General features: G+C 49.7%; 2 protein-coding genes across 6 annotated transcripts; one reads left to right on the top strand and one right to left on the bottom strand.

Moving 5' to 3' along the window:
* Positions 1-550: 550 nt before the first annotated feature.
* On the bottom strand, positions 551-12,207 carry TOP3A (DNA topoisomerase III alpha). Of its 5 annotated transcripts, none has more exons than XM_063344786.1 (20): positions 12,117-12,207; positions 11,566-11,820; positions 10,317-10,376; positions 9,821-9,894; positions 9,134-9,209; positions 8,470-8,578; positions 8,024-8,167; positions 7,315-7,485; positions 6,991-7,091; positions 6,780-6,854; positions 6,540-6,622; positions 6,213-6,420; positions 5,850-6,035; positions 5,290-5,419; positions 4,760-4,873; positions 4,510-4,675; positions 3,938-4,081; positions 3,525-3,647; positions 2,547-3,277; positions 552-1,495 (listed from the first exon to the last, which is right to left on the bottom strand). In XM_063344786.1, the coding sequence occupies exons 2-20, from the start codon at positions 11,749-11,751 to the stop codon at positions 1,317-1,319; spliced, it is 3,060 nt and encodes a 1,019-aa protein (XP_063200856.1). In that variant the 5' UTR covers positions 11,752-11,820; positions 12,117-12,207; the 3' UTR covers positions 552-1,316. The 5 variants fall into 5 exon arrangements, with proteins under 5 accessions (XP_063200861.1, XP_063200856.1, XP_063200857.1 ...); XM_063344787.1 differs by having other exon boundaries at positions 11,566-11,823; positions 12,117-12,186; XM_063344789.1 differs by having other exon boundaries at positions 11,566-11,823; positions 12,113-12,143.
* A 235-nt stretch (positions 12,208-12,442) lies between these two features.
* On the top strand, positions 12,443-18,590 carry SMCR8 (SMCR8-C9orf72 complex subunit). Its single transcript, XM_063345350.1, has 2 exons — positions 12,443-15,048; positions 17,256-18,590. The coding sequence occupies exons 1-2, from the start codon at positions 12,695-12,697 to the stop codon at positions 17,707-17,709; spliced, it is 2,808 nt and encodes a 935-aa protein (XP_063201420.1). The 5' UTR covers positions 12,443-12,694; the 3' UTR covers positions 17,710-18,590.
* The last annotated feature ends 104 nt before the right edge of the window (positions 18,591-18,694 follow it).

Raw genomic sequence — 18,694 nt, 5'->3', positions numbered from 1 at the left:
GAAAGCGCTTCAGCCTCCTGCCCACCCTGGCTGCTCCGTGTGCTGCGTGTCACCTCAGTGCTGACCCCAGGGAACCGCTCTGTGTCCCAAAGGAGCAGGGTCATGAGCAGCATCGGGGGCCCTGGGGGGAAAACCGGAATGCTGTCCTCCGGCAGAAGAGGACACCGGTGTCTTGTGGATCTACTTGTTTTGATGTACAGAGGAAGCCCCAACAGAGAGGGAGGAGGAAGCCTGGCTTCCCGGAGAGTTCAATCTAAACTAAGTGCAGGAAAACAACCTCCCTTCAGTTCAGCCAGCCGTCTGTCCGTCTGTCTGTCCCTGGGTAGCAACACCACAGCAGATGCAGCTGGTGAGATAAACCCACTTTCCCTGCCCCTCTGCAGCAGCTCGTTTCTAAATAACTGGAGGGAGTTTCTGCCAAGAAAGCTCCTGTGTTGTTCCAATGAGTGAGTGGAAAGAGAAAGATTTGGGTGGATGCTTTAAAAGTAACAGCGTAACTGTTTTTAGTAGGAAGAAACAGTAAGGCGGAGTTAAGGTGTCACTGCATCAAACTTTTAAAAATTAAATAATATTTTAATAAGAAACTTATTAGTTTGATAAAAATAACTTCCATTAGCTAGCAGCATCACAGAGGCATCTCTCCAGGTTTGAAGAACAACTCAGTTTCAAATTCGGGAACTATGTAAAATGAAGGCTTTTCCTGAGCACCTGCAGCTGAGCTTCCCTTTTAGGGCAAGCACCAGACCCAGCTTCTCTGCACCTGGCCCTCCTTCACTGGCAGGGACAACCCCTGGTAAGGGGTATGGCACTGTGACAAAAAAGAAAGGGGAAAGTTGCTCAGGTACCGTCAACTTGGAAGGGAACTTAAAATAAAATTCCACACTGTGGAAAGCCAGGGACTGAGAAGCACTAAGCAGCCCTGGTGTCTGTCCTGGTGCTCCTCCTTGCATAGAAAGGCTACGTACAACTACCACCGTGGCGGGAGCTGCAGGTGGACTAGATCCAGTGCTGTTTTCTCTGCGGATTCAGTTTCCAAATGCCTTCTTGAAATGTTTAAGACTATCCCAATCTGCTCAGCAGAAGAGCAGCTGGAAAGAGCAGCAGAGGTACCTTTCAAAGCTGCTTTGAACCCTTGCTGCTCAGGCATGTAACGCGTGTGGGAGGATGGTATCCCTTGGGCAGGAGCGGCCTGCAACCAGCCCTTCCAGAAAGCACTCAATAGGCTTTTTCTAGACTCCAGTTCCTTTCAGCAGTAGTTGCTCCCGTAGCAGCTCACAACCCTGGACCTTTCAGGCTCTCCAGATGTCCCTCCAGGCTCAGTGGTTTTGAGGGCAGGTTTTCCTAGTGTGGCCAGGCTGGTGGCAAATGCTACAGGTCCGTGGTTTCTTGGCAGTGGCTTCTGAGGAGAGACCGCTTGGTCTCTTGACTTTGCTTCCCACTCCTCTTGAGTATCCACTGCTGCCAAAGTGGTTTAAAGAGACATCTCCAGAAGGCCCTAGAGAGAAAGGGAATGCATTTAAGTACCTTCAAAAATACAAGTAGGTGAGAAACAGAAGTTCAAAACGTCCAATCAAGGATTTTACTATCCCAGGCGCTCAGATTATTCCCAAAACTACACTTGCTTTAGATCTCTCTAAACAGTTGTTAACCGTTTGTCTTGCAGCATTAGAGAAATGTGGGAACAGAACAGGGGAAACTGATCTGCCTGGCTGCATGCTCTGGTCTACAGCTGAAGCAGAAACAACAAAACATGCCAGAGAAAAACTGGGTTTTAAGTAGTTTTGAAAGCTTGATTCTACCCCTTTAGGCCCACATGTCTAAGGAGGAGGAGGCCAACGTTGAAGATCTCTCTCAGACCAAATCTCCACCTCTGTACTTCGCTCACTGTCCCTTTGTGTCAGTGCTCTTTCTTTCGCATCCTTATTTTGTTATTAAGTTTTTTGTGGATACTTGTTTTCAGCATCCTTCCAGAGCAGCCACACTCAGTTTCTCAGCTCTGATCAAAGCTTCAGAAAGACGTGGCCTTTTATTGCATTCCTAAACTAGGGCAGAGGGAGCAGCATGGTTTCCCTGGCATGACGGAATGGGGTTAAAGATCTCCAAAAGCAGTGCCACCGCTTCAACTATGCACCAAATTGATTACAGCTCTCACAAAGCTGAGCACCATAATTTGGGAAGAAAAATTCCCAAGCAGACTGTTGGCAGGAATGCTGGGCTTTATCCAACGAGTCACGGATGGACGGACAGACGCTCGAGCTTACTGCATGCAGAAGCAAAGCATCCTGCCCAGAGCTCAGCAGATGTGTGCTCTGAGGACATATGCTGCTAGCACTTGGAAAGGTAAGCCGGACTCGGTTGTTACGGGCAACATTTGAAGTGCTGTAATGCTGCTGACAGATGTTCAAAAGACAAACCTGAAGTTCAACATATGAGTTGCTACGAGAGCTGTCACACTGTGGTAGCATTACGCATCTGTGAGAGGTGTGTTCAGTTTAGCTTCAAGAAGAGCCTCCAACCTTTGCGTCTCACCCCAAGCCCAGCCTTACCTGGTGCCACGTTTTCATCTGCCCACTGGAAGAAGCCGCACTGCTGCTCGCGGGGTTTAGAGCAGGTGTGGAACTGCCGCCCTTTGTTGGGCCCGTCTTTTTGGACAGTGCGCGTGACGGCTGGCTGGTCGCAATTGCAGACTGTGCCGCCTCCTGCATCGGAGCTGTTGCTTCCAAAGAGCTCTGGGCCTCTCCCTCCTCCTGGCCGCTGAAATCCTGCTGGGCCCCTTCCTGCAAAGGGCTGGGGCAGGGCAGAGCCCCGCGGAGCCACGTTGCTTCTGTCCTCTGACTGCTGATCGGCCCAGAGAAAGAAGTTGCAGGTGCTGGCGCTGCATTTGTAAAACTGCCTGCCTTGATTGGGCCCTTCTTTGCGCACAGTTAACAGCAGGGCTTCGTTCCCGCAGTTGCACACCACTGCGTTGTTCCCGTCATCTGGAGCAGCTGAAGGAGCAGGCCTGGGTGCTCTCATTGAGCTCCGGGAGAGTAGATGTCCTGGCGCTGGGTTTGTGGTCCCCCTCACGTGCCTGCTTTCACCACTAGCTCTGTTAAAGGAGTTGTTGGCCTGCAAGGGATTAGCTTGCTGGCTGGCTGACGAGGCGGGTTGGGATGACCTGTGTAAATACTTGAGGTCCAAGAGCTCTTTTAGCATCTCATCACAGCCTCCGATGCAGCCAACAAACTCCAGGGGCATCACGGGTGGAATACTGCCTCTCTTGAACTTAAACTTCAGTCTAAAAGAAAAGGAAGAATAAGTCTCCCAGTTAATACAACTTCTCATCAACAGATCTCAATTTGGACTTGAATTTTTATGTTGTTTGTTTTTTTTTTTTAAATTCTGCTATATACTGTTTTCCCCAATCCCTCCTCTTTCCATCCCCAAGCCATGAGAGCGCTGCTCCAGCTTTCCAAGACTGGAATGGAAAATGGTTGCCCAGCCCAGGAGCTGCATTTCCCCAGGGGATAAATGGTATGACCTACCTGTGAACTGGATGCGGTTCACACACAGCGCAGATGCTCTCGTCCCTGGCCACGTCCAGCACGAAATCAGGAAACCAGACTGCAGCTTTACAAGCCGGATAGCCCGTGCAGCTGAGGTAGAACCTGTCACGGGACAAAGGCACTGGATGAGGAAGAGGCAAAGTCAAGACAGTCAGTGATCTGTTCTCCCATCTTCTCAGGCGCCAAAAATTGTCAAACCAACAATTTTTAAGGGCAAATACGTACTTGAGAGAGAGGTTCAGCTGAGTCCACACAGCTTATGTAGCTGGTGGAGTTAGCTAGCTGCAGCCCAAGTTTTCATGCTTGCTGCAGAGGGGAGGTAAACGAACAACACCTAGAAAAACACAAACCAACAGAGAAGGCTACTTTCTACAACAGGGAAGATCACCAACCCGCCGTTCTTCTTGGTCTTCAGGACCATGTCGTTGTTGCACTGTGGACACTTCCGAACAGAAACGGGCATTGCCGGGTAGACCTCCTCTTGCTCTGCAATTTCTGCAGCTTCTCCAAAATACTGAGCCAAGGCCTGGTCCAACCTATGAAGAAACAAGCAGAGCATCCTGTGTGTCTCTTCTGCAAAGAGCAATCAGGCACTGCAGTGAATTAGTGCCTGCTGCCCTCCACACAGCCCCTCTGAGCTTCTCCATGAGGATGTTGATTCAGGACCATGCCTCTGCAACAGGCTACGTGTGGGGACAACATGAAAGAGGTCAGTGCACGTTGCTGTCTCCTTCAGCCAGCTCTGAATTTAATCTTTAGGGCTTAAACCAAGATGAGCAGTTCGTTGGTACCAACTCATGACAGTGTGCCAGGCTGCGAGTCATCCTTTCCCATGCAAATGCCTACACACCCTGGGCAGCGCTCCAGGGAGAGTGTGACAGGATCCCACTCCAGGCTGAGCCCCAAATGAAAAGCACCTCCCAGAACAGCAAAGCATACAGAAGAGGGCAAAGACAGGACTCACTTGTTGGCTCTGGCCACAGCTTCGATGAAGACTTGCTTGTACTTTTGGACCTGCTGCTGCAACACTGCAGCTTTGTCTTTCTTCCCTTCACAGATCAGTTTCAGATCAGCTTCCAGCTCAGCTCGAAGGTCAGGCTTGGACATCTCGTAGCCCATGGAATCATAGCCTGAGGAACACGCCACATGGTAAGTGAAAGGAAGGAGCAAGTAAGAAACTTGCCATCTTCCTAACAGGTACTGACTGCCCTTACCTTCAACCAGCCCCATGCCCAGGTGGCCTGGGAGGAACCGCTGATCTGCGGTAAGGCCCACGTACATCCGCGTCTTAATTGTCTCAATGTGCTCAGCGTGAGTGGCATCAGTCCCTGAAAGCAGAGAGGCTGTTAGTCGAATTAGGTGCCAAGAAGTGATTTCCCCTGTACCTGTTGCAGAGTGCAAGGTGCTAAAGGGACAGGGAGACAACTTATGGTCAGGGGCAACACTGTCCTCACGTCCCACTGGCACTGAGGCCAACAGTGTGCTGGCAGGCACACCCTGGACCCTAAATCACACCTCTCCCTGGGTACTGGAGGCACTCTGCAGGCTCCTTAGGATCTTTGGACTTGGCCTGCAGGTCTCTACTGTTCCTTTGTTCTGTACGTTTAAATGATTCCTTACCTGAAGTTGACATTTAGAGAATTCCCTACTCTAAGGGTGGGACAGAACCGGTGTTAGACAAGTTGAGAAGACACTTATGAACAAAGCTCTCCCAAGAGCGAAAGGCCACGCTGCCAATACTGACCAATGCCATGTTTCTCCATGAGAGCAATCAGATCCGCTTCTGTGAGGAGCAATGGAGGGCTGGTTTCCCCATCCACCATCTCCACTGTAGTGGGCTGAAAGCGAGACCCTTTCTGATACAGTGGGATAACCTGAAGGGAAGGAGAATCTCTTTGAAACTGCCTTCTGGTCCATTCACTGACGACAAAATGTCACGCTAACAGCAGGCCAGTGCAGTAACAGAGCCAGCACCCTGTTCTGGAGGAGATCCAGTCTCAGGGTCCTCAGGATTAGACAGTAATGAGCTGCCAGAGAGACCACTGAACAACAACTGCAGCTCCTCTGGGTGAGTAAAATCAACTCCACAGCCCTGTACGCTCTCTGCTGTGGGGTCAGAAGGGGAAGAATCTATCCAAAGCTGGCACAATAAAGCTGCACAGGTTTTCAGCAGAGATGGCTCTGAGTGAAACAGCCAGTGGGCCAGAAATTGTCTGTAGAGGGGTCTGAAGTTGGCAGTGAGGTGTGATTTTTAAACTCCAGGTATCTTAGCCATCTCCCATCAACGTTACTCAAGGGTATTACCTTATCGCTCCACTTCTCATAGGGATAGACTTCCAGATAATTTCGGGCCAGGATCATTAGTCCTTGAGCAATGAATCGCTCATTAGCAATGTCAATCTCCACAGTTGTTTCCTGTCCCTTGGCATCTTGAGAGCAGCAAGCCAAAAAATGGCGCACGATGAATTCGTATAGTCTCTGCTCATTGCCCTGATATTAAAACAGAAAAAGAGGATCAGAGTCTCCTCCAGCATCAAGGAGATGTCAAGAAATTTTAGTGAGATCTCAGGTGACAATACTGTGCTAATGACCATATTACTAAGACTTCTACCTTTATTTATCAAGCAATACAAACCATCCAGTTCTCTCTGCCTTAGTTAAACTCACCGGCAGGTTGGCAGTGTATTTTGTGGGGTGAATGGGAGGGTGAGCCTGATCTGATTTGGTTCCGTTCCGAGGGGTTGGCCCACCCTGATCCAAAATCCTCTGTGCAAATGCCCCCCAGTTTGGGTCCTGTGTTTGCTGTTGCACTAAGGCAGAGAGGTTCAGCTCCTTGGGGAAAATGTTGGTCTCAGTTCGGGGGTAGCTAATGAACCTTAAGAAGAAAGACAGAAGAGCACTTTAAGAGGTGCTCCAAGATGCTTCCCATTTTGGACTAAAGGCCATTTACTTTTGAAATAATTAAGTTTACCATGCCAAGTTTCGCTTTCTTACCCTTGAGTATAGAGTTTTTCTGCTATTCTCATGGTTTCCTTTGCGTTTATTTTCAGTTTGCGGGAAGCCAACTTCTCAAGTTCCTGCGTTGGGAGGGGCCAGAAAAAAAAAATGTATTTGTGCATAATTCAGAGTGGTGAGTAAAATATCTGTTTTTATAAATACATATAATACATTTTTATAAATAATTTTATAAACAGCCTCTTTCAGCTAAGTCCTTTCAGTGTAGTTCAAACGTACCACAGTGTCCAGGGGCACGGGCCTCCATTTGCTTTTTGGCTTGCTCCCAACCTCAACAACAGTTGCTACCGGATCCTAAACACAGAGTAAGCAACACACAAAATCTCCTTTAAGAGTTTATATAAACCGTTCTTTAAAGGTCTTGAGTGAGACGGATGCAGGAACTGTTTGGCTGATATGGGATCATACAATTATTTAAAAGCTTTCCTACCTCCATACACATCTGGTAAAGGACCAGGCATGCTGTGTGATTGAAGAGCCGGTTCCTCTTCCAGTTGAAGACCACACTGCCGTCTTCATGATCATGTGTCACTGCGTTGAACAACAGATCTGAGTGATATAGTAGTAATACAATGGAAATAGAGCAGAGGCAGTGGGGCCACGCTATTGGGAAGCCTTTCGGTTCTGCTTAGTGGTCACAGCAAAAGAAGAGGAAATCACCTCTCCAGCATTGTTTGTTGCCCTGCAGTCTTTCCTTTCTATACAAGTCAAGCCCTTTAAGATGGAGCCCAGGACTCACTTTCCTCAAGCATACCTTTTATTTTATAGAAGGCTTCAGGAACAAAGGCCTGGATGGCTTTAAAGCGTTCCACTACAAACCCCAGCGTTGGGAACTGGCAGCTACCATAGCTGATCAGCTGATCTGCTAAAATATCAGGGAAGATCTTCCGGAGCCTCAGTGTCTGGAATCTGGTAAAGGCAGCACCTGAGAAAACAAAATGGACACCAGAACTGATACAACAACACTGAAGAATAATCACAGCACTTCAGATGGTTCTTTTTCATAGAGTAAAATTAATACTTAGACTAAGTTTAATAGTCAGCTGCAGAAGCCTGTCAGTGCTAAGTGAGCTATAAACCTAACATTTGCTTCAAAGAGCATGTTTCTAGTAAAACATGAGATGTGATTTAGTTGCATCTGACCTAAAAATCAGATTTAAAACACTATAGAGGGCATTTCTGTCTTGTGTTGAGGATACAGTAACAGATGACTTCTAAGCACCCCTTGCTGGGCTTTAACAATGTGCATTCAACACGGTTAGACAAGAAGCGACGAAGAGCCTGATGGCCAGCTATCTTCTTGGTACAGCAGTCTGAGGAGTTCAAGTATTTACAGACAATAAGCTATACACTGATAACAAAGCTGTCCCCTGCCTACTTCTTGTTCACTTCCCTTTAGTAGAGGTGCATGCAGCAGCTCAGGCCTGGCAGCCTGTGCTCATCTCCAGTGGGCGTTTACGTACCAATCCTGAGGTCCAGCTCCTGCCTGACGTCAACTGCATCACTCGTTTTTTGATCTGGTTGGGTGAGGTTCTCGCAGGCTGTTCTGACAGCATGAAGCGTAATCTCTGAAAAACGGGCTCGGAAAACCTGGAGGTTTGGCTTTACTGTCAAACACACACACAAAAAAAATAATATCAGAGAGCGACTCAAACACCAATGGAAAGGAGCAACTAATAAACAGTTATCTTTGACAGAGTATGCTGTCAACCTCTTCTATAGCTTTCCAATAGGTGAATATATTTATGGTCTATCAGAGCCACATATTTATCAGAATTACAGTCAACCTATTAAACCTGGACACAGTAAGACTGAGAATACGCCTCTGTTACGAGATCTCCGAGCAGCGTTACCTGTTAAACCAGCACTTTAATGGAACTCAGTTTGATGAAGAAGATGCTTTACGCACCAGCTTTGCAAACGTGAATTATCTCAAAGCCAATGTTCTCTCCTTCTCGATCACAGTCAGTCCAGATTACCAGAGCTTGGCACTGCTGGACTTCTCGTTCAAGGGTTCTCTAAGATAAGAAAACAACAGACTGAGACATAACCAGGCCACTTGCTTTGTCATTTAATTTTAGAATGACTCACTAACTGAACATGAAATGCAACACGTATCCATAGAGACAGATTGTTGCAGTAACATTTTGTAATTGTGTCTCTCATGAGATTAGGCAGCTTTCAAAAGAATTGAGTCATTTATTTACATCTAACTCTGTTAAAAAGCGTGGCTTGGATTGGATTGTACCACAATCTGTTTTCTGAAAATGCCATTTTTTATTTTTTTTTTTGTAAAATTGAGACACAGTTACCAACTCTACCTTATTGGAAAAAACATTTCTACTTTTAGCAAACTAGTTGTTCCTTTACTGCACTAATTGTACAAGAGCAGGAGACTTTCAGTGTTACAAATGAACAGCATATATAGTTCTAGGAAATGCAGGAGGAATTTGCTAAACTCCATAATTTAGATGTTGAGGACGAGGGTACAATCTTCCTTCTGTCTGAGACAATATTTGTAGAACTAACCTCTGAACTTAACAGTTTCAGGGAAACTCTTAAAAACAACTTACCTTGATATCCATGTAATTTTCAGGGCAATACTTCTCAATTTCAGCATCAAAAAGAGCTAGAGGGTTGCAGCTATGCCTGGTAAACAGAGGATAAACAGTGTGCGTAACAAAAACTAAAAAATATGTTGTGAGACACTAACTGGTGTCGTCTTGTGAGGAAGCGCTGTTCAAATACTGGAATTAATAATATATTTTATTACGGGCCTCGTCTTAGACAACTTAAGCATTCACACGAAATACCGAGTTACGCTTAAAAGCAATAGAACCAAAAAGCAACCAGAGAAAACAACAGATCTGGAAGGCAGCCCTAAACAAGCAACTTCTCTTATTTCAAGTACAGAGAACACAGGAAAGGGAAGACAGAGAAAGCGCCTCACTTCCCAGGACAAATCCTAACTGAACAAAGAACACAAAAGCATCAATCAAGTTCTGAAATCAGTTTAATTCCTTGGGTCTGCCTTAATGTATTTTAATCAATATTATGACTTTGGGGATTTTTAGAGCTCTGAAGACAGTAATTTGAAACAATACTTTAGCTATTCTATATAAAATTCGGTGCTCATCGCCCTGCTCTGCGTGGCTCCTCGAAAAATGCGGTGTCAGAGTCCCTCCCTACTCCCACTCAGCTCAGGCTTGAAAGCAGAAGATGACAGCCCCCCTTCCTGCCAGGGGGTATTAAGTACTAACCATTTGCGAAACGGCAGCTTAAAATCGTGAGCCAGTAAGTGTCCTGACACGGACGTCATCACCATAGTAACGTTCTGCAAGAGACAGGGCAAGGTTAATTAGCGCCCATCGTTTTCTAAAAACTACCCAGAACCCCACGATCTTGATGCAGTTCTCCATTTACACAACCAGTGACACCTCTCTCCTGCTAATATATCATAACAAGCTCTTCTCTTACTGACAGCTAAATCTATGGCCTTATCCTCAATTTTTGTAGGAAGCTCACAATTCTAAATAGCAACATATTTTTGGCTGATACAAACCCAGAAAGTTGAAAGACTTAAAGCAACAAAAAAGGTCAGTGGTTGAGCCAAAAAAAGAACATCTGACTTTTCCTCGTCTTTGGACAAAACATCCCTGTCACTGGATGTGTGTTTTGTAACTTCTGACCAATGGCTTTTAGTAATTAGTATTTTGCACTTCTCCGATCCAGCAGTAGAATGAAAGAAAACTCTACCTGGCCAAACATCTGGTAGTCGTATTCATAGATCTTGTTGAACTTGGAAAACCCTTCTCGCTAGAAGGAAAAGGAAAGTTGCTGAGTTTCTGGCTCCTAACGGAAACCCAACGCGTTCCACCTCGCTTTATACACGCTGTTATGGCAAAGCACAGAGAAGCACGGGGCAAGTGAAAACCAGGTACTGTAGCCAAAACACAAAGGCAAGGTGGGGTGAATGGAAATTGTCTGTATCATTTATGAAGATGCTGAAATGGTGCTTTCAAACGTAAGAGGATTTTAAACTGAAGGGGATGCCAGGGTTATCTCCTCATGGACAGTGACAACAGTGAAGAACAGATTTGTTTAATGGGGCTGGCTAATTATATTCCTGACAAACAACTGTCCCGCTCCAAACGACAATTAGTGTGTCAGTTGCGGGTCACCAAGACTGCCCTCCACCCAACTGAGACTCATAGAAGTTTCTAGATTGGGTATTTGCTGCTTTTTCTACAGAAGGACAATATCTTCCTTGATTGGGACTGTCAGTGCTCAGGTTCTCAATAACCCCTTTCATTCAAATGTAATTCTGCTCTAGAAGAACATTCTAGTTCCTTAGCTTGGAAATACCAAGTAATTATGCAAACCATTAAAGGTCACAAAACAAAGCAGCAGAGAGGAGAGATCTTTGAACTCCTCTTCTCCAAACCGCAGACCATCTTTGCTTTATTATGTGAACTTCAGTAAACCCCCGACACTTGCTGATGCTGCAGAAGCGTCGCTTTTTGACTGGGAAATACATGCTAACAGATGGTTTCCCTTCCTGAAGCCTTTTGCATACACTGCAAAGCTAGGAAAGAGACAGGGAGCCCTCGCTGCGGAGCTTAGTGCCCCGAGAAGGCAGTCCGGGCAGAGGGAGCGCAGCTGGGGAGCTTAATTCCAACAGCAGTTAAGTCACAAGGAAAAGGGGTCCAAGACTCCCAAACGCCTTGGGGGAAGCGGTGTTTGTCCACAAAAGAAAGCCATTCTTGTACCCTTATGCAGTCAGAAGTGGCCAGAGAGAAAAACAGTGCAAGGTGTCGCACATGCTGATGCAAACTGCCCTATGACAAATGGGCAGAGTAGGCCGGGGCTACCACACGAGACACAGCCTACAGCCGAGAACAGGACTGCACTGCACGGTGGCCCTGGTGAGCTAACCCTCTCCAGACAGCTAAGCCAGACCTGTATGCCTGTCAGCAAGCGGTAAGGAAATGTGGCACATTCCTACCCGTCGCATTCTGCTGTTGGAGAGCAGATCTGCAATCCCTCGGGCAGCATCGTTCTTCTCGGCCACGCACAGGACTTTCCGGATCCTCTGCAGTGCCATATCCTCCGCAGCCCGGGAGAAGAGACGCCAGGGCGGGGGCAGCATCCTGACCCTGCAGCTAGCGAAGAGCTTCGCTTGAAAGTTCATTACAAGAGACGGCGACAGCTCCCGGGGGGGTCAGGGCATGCTGCTGCGTCCTTGCCCTGTGGCCGGATCCTGCTGGGGACGGAGAGCGATTGCTGAACGTCCCTGCCACGGGGGAACGTCCCTGCTCAGCCTTGAACCGGCGACCCCGGGAGGGCCCAGGGCACCCTCTGCCCGGCTGCCCCCTCAGAGCTGCAGAAGGCTTCTCCCCCCACCAGAAACCCAGGCAGGGCCCCCGGCCCCCTCCTGCCCCCTCCTGCCCTGCCAAGGCCCACCCTCAGGCCGGGGCAGATGAGGCCCCCATCACCACCCCCGTGGCTCTCCCCGACCCCCCTCGGTGTCCCCCCGGTCGGGCTCTCCTCACCCACCGCCCTCACTCCCGCGCTCGCTCTGTCGCAAAGCGGGGGGGGGGACGCGGCGCGCTTTCCCGCACCGTCATGTCCTGCCGTAAAGCGCCGCAGTGGCGGGAGAGAACTACAGCTCCCAAGATACCCCGCGGCGCACCTCAGCAGTTTTCCCCCGCGGTCCCGGGTTGGTTTGCTGCTTCCCCCCGCCGCTGGGTCCATCCCGGGTTAAGTAACGGAACGGGACGGCGACGGTTAAAAAAAAAAAAAAAAAACAGTCGCAAAGGGTGCGGGGGAGGTGGTGGCCCCGCTTCCGGGTGGCGGGGTGAAAGGTCGCGGCGTCATGTGACCCCAAGATGGCTGCGGGGCTGCGGCGTCCGTGAGGGAGGCGGCTGAGCGGGGCCCGGCGGCTCCCGGCCATGGTGGAGGCGTGAGGCGGCGGCGGCGGCGGGAGAAGGGGCTGCGGCGGGGGCCCGGCTGCGGGCGGGGGGGGGGCCGGGGCCGGGGTCGCGGCGGGGCCTCCCGCAGGGCCTGACGGTGGCGGTGGCGGGGGGGACCGGAGGGGCCTCGCTGCTCCATGTCGGTCCCCTCCTGCGGGAAATATGATCAGCGCCCCTGATGTGGTGGCCTTCACCAGGGAGGAGGAGCTGGAGGATGAGCTGTGCAGCGAGCCCCCCCTGCCCGAGGAGTACTCGGTGCCGCTCTTCCCCTTCGCCAGCCACGGCGCCAACCCCTGGGCCAAGGTCGCCAGCTCCAAGTTCACCCGGGACTTCATCCTCATCTCTGAGTTCTCGGAGCAAGTGGGGCCCCAGCCCCTCCTGACCATCCCCGATGACGCCAAAGTGTCGGGCACTTTCGATCTCAATTATTTCTCCCTTCGGATCATGTCTGTGGATTACCAGGCTTCCTTCGTGGGGCACCCTCCCGGCTCCGCCTACCCAAAGCTGAACTTTGTGGAGGACTCCAAAGTGGTGCTGGGGGACTCGAAGGAAGGGGCCTTCGCGTACGTGCACCATTTGACTCTCTATGACCTCGAAGCCAGGGGTTTCGTGAGGCCCTTCTGCATGGCCTACATTTCTGCCGACGAGCACAAAATCATGCAGCAGTTTCAGGAACTCTCTGCAGAGTTCTCCAAAGCCTCCGAATGCCTAAAGACGGGGAACAGGAAGGCTTTTGCTAATGAACTGGAAAAGAAACTGAAAGATCTTGACTACACCAGGACTGTCCTGCACAACGAAACTGAGATACAGAAGAAAGCAAACGACAAAGGTTATTACACAACCCAAGCCATCGAGAAGGCCAATGAGCTGGCCAGTGTGGAAAAGTCTATCATCGAGCACCAAGATCTGCTGAAACAAATCAGGTCATATCCCTATAGGAAGCTGAAGAGGTCCGACTTCCACCCCTATGAGCCAGAGGGTGCGCTGGATCAGGCCAACACAGGCTGCGACCAGGACCTGACTACCTCTGACCTTGCTGAGCCTGGTGAAACGCAACTTTATGCCCATGTGCCATCCTATACACCCAAGCTCATCAAAGCAAAGTCTGCCAAATGCTTTGACAAGAAGCTGAAGACGCTGGAGGAGCTCTGCGATATTTATTTTTTCACCCAAACCCTTGACCAGTTGCATCAGATCGAGAGGACTTTCAGAGGTGATGTGTGCTACCTCCTGACAGACCAGATCAGCAGGGCGCTCTTAAAGCAACAAAGCGTAACTAACTTCCTCTTTGAGGATGTGTCTTTTCTGGATGAAAAACCACCTGAAAAACAGTACAGAGGCTGCCAGGGGCTCAGTCAAGATGCCGTCGATAGAAAGTGCTCAGAAGAGTCTCCTGCTCCTAAAGTGGTCATCAGCCTGGGATCCTACAAGTCCAGCGTGGAGTGTGTGCCCATCAAGATGGAACAGGAAATCGAGGACTCCGAAGAACCCAAAATGACTGAGTCCATCACGTTTGAACACCAGGAGAACCTGGACTATCTCGATGCAGATATTAAAGGCAGCATCAGTAGTGGTGAGAGCATCGAGGTTCTTGGAACAGAGAAGTCTGCATCTGGCTTGACAAAATCGGAGAGCCAGGCCAGCCTACCTGTCAGCCCCAGTCCCCAGGTGGGCAGGAGCAAGGTGGGCAGCCGGCGGACCGTCAGCGAGGACAGCATCGAGGTTCTCAGCACATGTCCCTCCGAGTCGCTCATCCCGGAAGATTTCAAAGCAAGCTACCCAAGTGCCATTAACGAGGAACCTTACGTGGATGATGAAGAGGGAGGCCTTCATTTCACCCCCAAACTAAATCCGGACAACGCCGACGAGCAGGAAGACATTTCAAAACGGGAAAACTTAGTGCAAGTTGATTCTGCCTGTTGTATCGGGAAGGAGAGTCCCAACTTCCTTGAGCCTCTGCCTGACCTGGGACAGAAACCCTGCAATGAGGATGGGGTGGTCAGGATTCCCCCGCAGCCGTACCGGCAGGTCGAGCCGGGGCTGCGTGGCAGCTTCGGGAGCTTCCCCTCCCATGACGGCATCTCGGGGGGGCTCCTTCCCTACGAGCTTGACTCGCGCTACCTGACAGGCAGCAGGGAGGTCAGTAAGAGCAGTCTGGACGAGTGCTCGGACTCCACGAGCTATATCAGCAGCGCCGCCTCCACGTGCTCTGACAGGACCCCTTCTCCTGCTCACCTCGCCTGTCAGGCGAGCGAAAGGCACAAAAAAAAGGCTGGCCAGAACGCGCTGCGGTTCATCAGGCAGTACCCCTTCGCTCACCCCGCCATCTACTCCCTGCTCAGCGGCAGGACCCTCATCGTGCTGGGGGAAGAGGAAGCCATAGTCAAAAAGCTTGTGACGGCGCTCTCCATTTTCGTGCCGAACTGCGGCATTTACGCCAAGCCCGTGAAGCACTGGGTCACTTCCCCTCTGCACGTTGTGGATTTCCAGAAGTGGAAGCTGATCGGACTCCAGAGGTAAATTGAGAATCTGTTTGCTAATCGGTATCGAGGTGTATCATAAAAATGACTTCTCTTAAGCAGGAATTTCAGAGGGGAATGGGTGTGCAGGGTGGGTCTCTGTCTAATTACCTGTGCAGCTGCCATGATTTTCTGCTTGTGGGATATATTTGTGGAAGGCTGGTAGATTTGTCTGTCTCTTTGTATCCAGCCTCACTTGAGAGTTAATGTTTAAAACATCTGCTGGGCACTTACTGCTTGGCTCATACTAGTTATTTGGTCAGGAGGCTTCCTTCTTGTTTAGGTCTTAGCCCGTCAAAGTGGAGAACAAACACATGAGTCACATGTGATTTGATAAGAGCGTTCCTGGAGTCCCTTGTGCGTTTTCTCTCATCTCCTGCCAAAAATCTTATGACATTTCTAGCTAGAATTCTGGTTTTTTCAAATGGCTGCTTTGATATGGGGTGGGTTTTTTTTCTTGTGGACCCTAAGGAAGAGACGATGCGCTGTCGATGAGATTGGTAGGTCAGAAATTGGACTGCCGGCACCTTGGGCTGTGCTGGCGAGGGAGCGCCCGCTGGGTGTTGTGGGGAAGGGCAGAGGCTGCAGAGGGGGGTGCAGACCGGCCGAGACTTATTCATAACCAGCCTCAGTGCAGGAAAAAAGGTCCATGAAACTCAGCGGACTGCGGTGTTGGAATTGCATTTCAGATGCAAAGGAAACTTCTGCTCGGGGTGAGGACCATCACAAAAGCAAGCACCTCTTTGCTGACACACAGTCCTGAAATGTGGCTTCGTAGTTTATAATAGCAAATAGTGATTGCTCAGCTCTCAAGATTTTGTCCCTGCCTTTGTTGCTGTTATGAAAAGGATTTTTTTTGTGTGTGTTACCAGGATGTGTTTGGCGCTTTGGGTGCAGGTGTGACATGGAATGACCATTGCTGTCACCAACATGGAAAACATGAGTCAGAGTGGCAGCCCATTGCTCAGAGCCGGGCTGGAATAGCTCCCGAAAGAGTGTTTCAGAACAGCGCAAAAATCAAAGTACAGAAATCTGCTTTCTGGGCTGCCGGGGATTGCATTGCTGGGGGTTGTGGATGACGAAATTATCCTAAGCTGTGAGTTTATTTCTGTGCTCATGAGGCAGGATGACAGATCTGCCAACAGCTGCTCCCAAACTTTTCTGTCTGTCAGTGAGGTTTTTAAAAGCCCGGAGTGTTTACTGGTTGCTCAATGTTTGTGGTTAGATGCAATTTTTATAAACAAAAGTATTTTTTTTTTCTTTTGAGAACTGCTTGTAACATGTGTCAGTCATTTAAACTCTCCTCTGTGGAATGTTAATTAAGTGTTGATTTTAATGTAGGTGTTGTCAGCAAGCCATTTGTACAAGGGCTTCGGGAAGGAACTTAGAGGCTAAATTAATTATCCCGGTAAGGGTGTTGTGTCTCCTGTGGCCAGATGCTGCCCGGGAACAGAGGCAGCCCTGACACCAGCAGCTGGGGATCTTGTTTTTGAGGGTGGGAGCTTTAGCTCAACCAAGCGACTTCAACCACACAAAACTAAGGAGCAGAAGGTAGAGTTTGCGTAGGCTTGTAATTTGCATTTAAATAACATTAATTTAGGCTTGTTGGATAATTGTGTGTTGTGAACGTGCTGTGGGTTTGCACCTGAGTGAAAAGTGCCCAGGCTCAGCCAGGGAATATTCTGGTTTAAGGATGTGCCCTTTTTAAAGGAAAGGTAGAAGGTTTCGCTCTGCTCAGGGCTTTGATCACCTCAGAGCGGCTCTCTCCCAGAACAGTGATAAGGGGGAAAAGTGGAGCTCCTCACAAGGTGGGTCTGGTTTGGGTTTCTGGGTCCTTGTTTTCACATCCAGAAGCTACCAGCTGCTGCAAGATTTGCTTCTGTTCACCAGAGATGTCCTGTCGCCCCATCTCTGCGTCGCCAAGGGAGGAAGCTGCCCCACAGTGCGGTGGTTTATGAAGTAGCGCACAGACGGAGCAGATCAGTGCACGTGGGGATCCAGGGGATCGAGGGTTCTTTGGGATCTGGCAGGCTGGAGGGACTACTTGGCCATTCTCTTCCGTGCCAGACTCTATTTACCCACAGAGGCTCTTGCACCAGCTTGTGAACTAGAGGGAAAGTACGTGTGATACAGGGGCACGGACGCAGTCTGCTGCTTAACTGTCTGGTCCCCTCCAGCCATGACCTCTCTCCTTGCTGTTTCAGGATGGTGTCACCTGCCGGGGTGAACATGCTGCACACCCTGAGCCGATACAGCCGGTACGTCAGCATTCTGGATGCCGACAGTAAGACTCTCCGCTGCCCGCTTTACAAAGGCACCTTGGTGTCCCGGCTGGCAGACCACCGCACGCAGATCAAACGAGGAAGCACCTACTATATGCACGTCCAAAGTATCCTCACCCAGCTGTGTTCAAAAGCCTTCCTCTTCACCTTCTGCCATCATTTGCACCTTCCCATCAGTGAAAGGGAACCGGAGGAATCCGTGGTGAATCGCAGGATGAACTTTTTGAAGCTTCAGCTGGGCCTCGCCAATGAAGATATCAAAATTGTACAGTATTTAGCTGAGCTGCTGAAGCTGCAGTACATTCAGGAACCCGGCCAGGGGGTGAACCCTCTGCTCAGATTTGACTATGTTCCCAGCTTTTTGTACAAAATCTAGCCTCGCGTGTAGGCTGGCTGCCTGTGTACTCAGAGTCTGACAAAGCTCATCCGTGCTTGACATTGATGCTGTCTGCAGTAGCTCTCATACGTTGGGTAGGGGCGAGGAAGCCGATGCATTTGCAAGCTTCTCTGCTCCACAGAAATCAGTGTCTGAGGGGCCGGATTTCTGTGTGGTTCCCTGTAGCCAAGAACATAGATATTCCATCACATATAACACTGGGCACTCTGTTTTTAAATGTTAGAAGGGGCACTATAAACTTGTTAAGCATATCATGGCAGCATCCCAGGGAGATTATGGCACGGAGAGAGAGGTGGGCTGTCTTGGGGATCAATACTTATTAGTGTGCAGCCCCCAAAATAACGCAGTGCTTCGGGTGCTTCTGCCAGAGCCCTAAATGCTGTTGGTCCCTTCCGTGGAGCTGGGGCGGAGACCAGAGGGGGGAGGTGTAAAGGCCACGTGAAGTTTTTTAACCCACCAGTGTCTCACGTGAGTGTAGCTCGGAAGCTCCCTGGCAGGGTGGCAGCTTGCAGTTACGCGTCTGTGCGCAGCGGTAGTGGATGGTGTCCCTTCCTGCATTTTTCTGTGTTTCCTGGCGCTTCCCAGGACAAGTTGTCCCTGTTCGGGTGGGAGAGCAGTGGAGGCACACGTGCTTCTCTCCAGAAAGCGTTTGCCAGTTTCAGCTTTGTTAAAATCTGGAATGTGGAAGGACTCCTTAATGCCGGCGAGCACCGAGGCGCCCGCTGCTGTGAATGTAGAGCACTGTGCCTTGTTAATTTGTCACGTCCCATTTGCTGGGTGACCTCCGAGAAGGGTGGGAGGGAGACCGGGAATCCTCAAATCATTGAGGTCGAGGGTGGCCTTTTAAGGAACGAGGGGAACTGAACGGGGGCGGGGGGGGGCTCATTATTGGGGCATTTTGTGATGGGGAAACGAACAGTGCAATTCAGCTGAAGCTATGCTGTGAGACAGCAAGCTGTTAGAG

The sequence above is a fragment of the Chroicocephalus ridibundus genome, chromosome 8 (genome assembly GCF_963924245.1).
Source record: "Chroicocephalus ridibundus chromosome 8, bChrRid1.1, whole genome shotgun sequence".
Taxonomy (NCBI): domain Eukaryota; kingdom Metazoa; phylum Chordata; class Aves; order Charadriiformes; family Laridae; genus Chroicocephalus; species Chroicocephalus ridibundus.
The sequence above is the reverse complement of the archived record's forward strand: the minus strand, read 5'-3'. Positions and strand labels throughout refer to the sequence as shown.

Excerpts from the sequence above, each read along its gene's own strand:
- SMCR8 (XM_063345350.1), top strand. The coding sequence starts at position 12,695 with ATGATCAGCGCCCCTGATGTGGTGGCCTTCACCAGGGAGGAGGAGCTG. Across the intron at positions 15,049-17,255 it reads AAGCTGATCGGACTCCAGAG|GATGGTGTCACCTGCCGGGG; the intron begins GTAAATTGAGAA and ends TTGCTGTTTCAG.
- TOP3A (XM_063344786.1), bottom strand. The coding sequence starts at position 11,751 with ATGAACTTTCAAGCGAAGCTCTTCGCTAGCTGCAGGGTCAGGATGCTG. Across the intron at positions 9,895-10,316 it reads ACTACCAGATGTTTGGCCAG|AACGTTACTATGGTGATGAC; the intron begins GTAGAGTTTTCT and ends TGTCTCTTGCAG. Across the intron at positions 6,623-6,779 it reads CCGTGCCCCTGGACACTGTG|GAACTTGAGAAGTTGGCTTC; the intron begins GTACGTTTGAAC and ends CTCCCAACGCAG.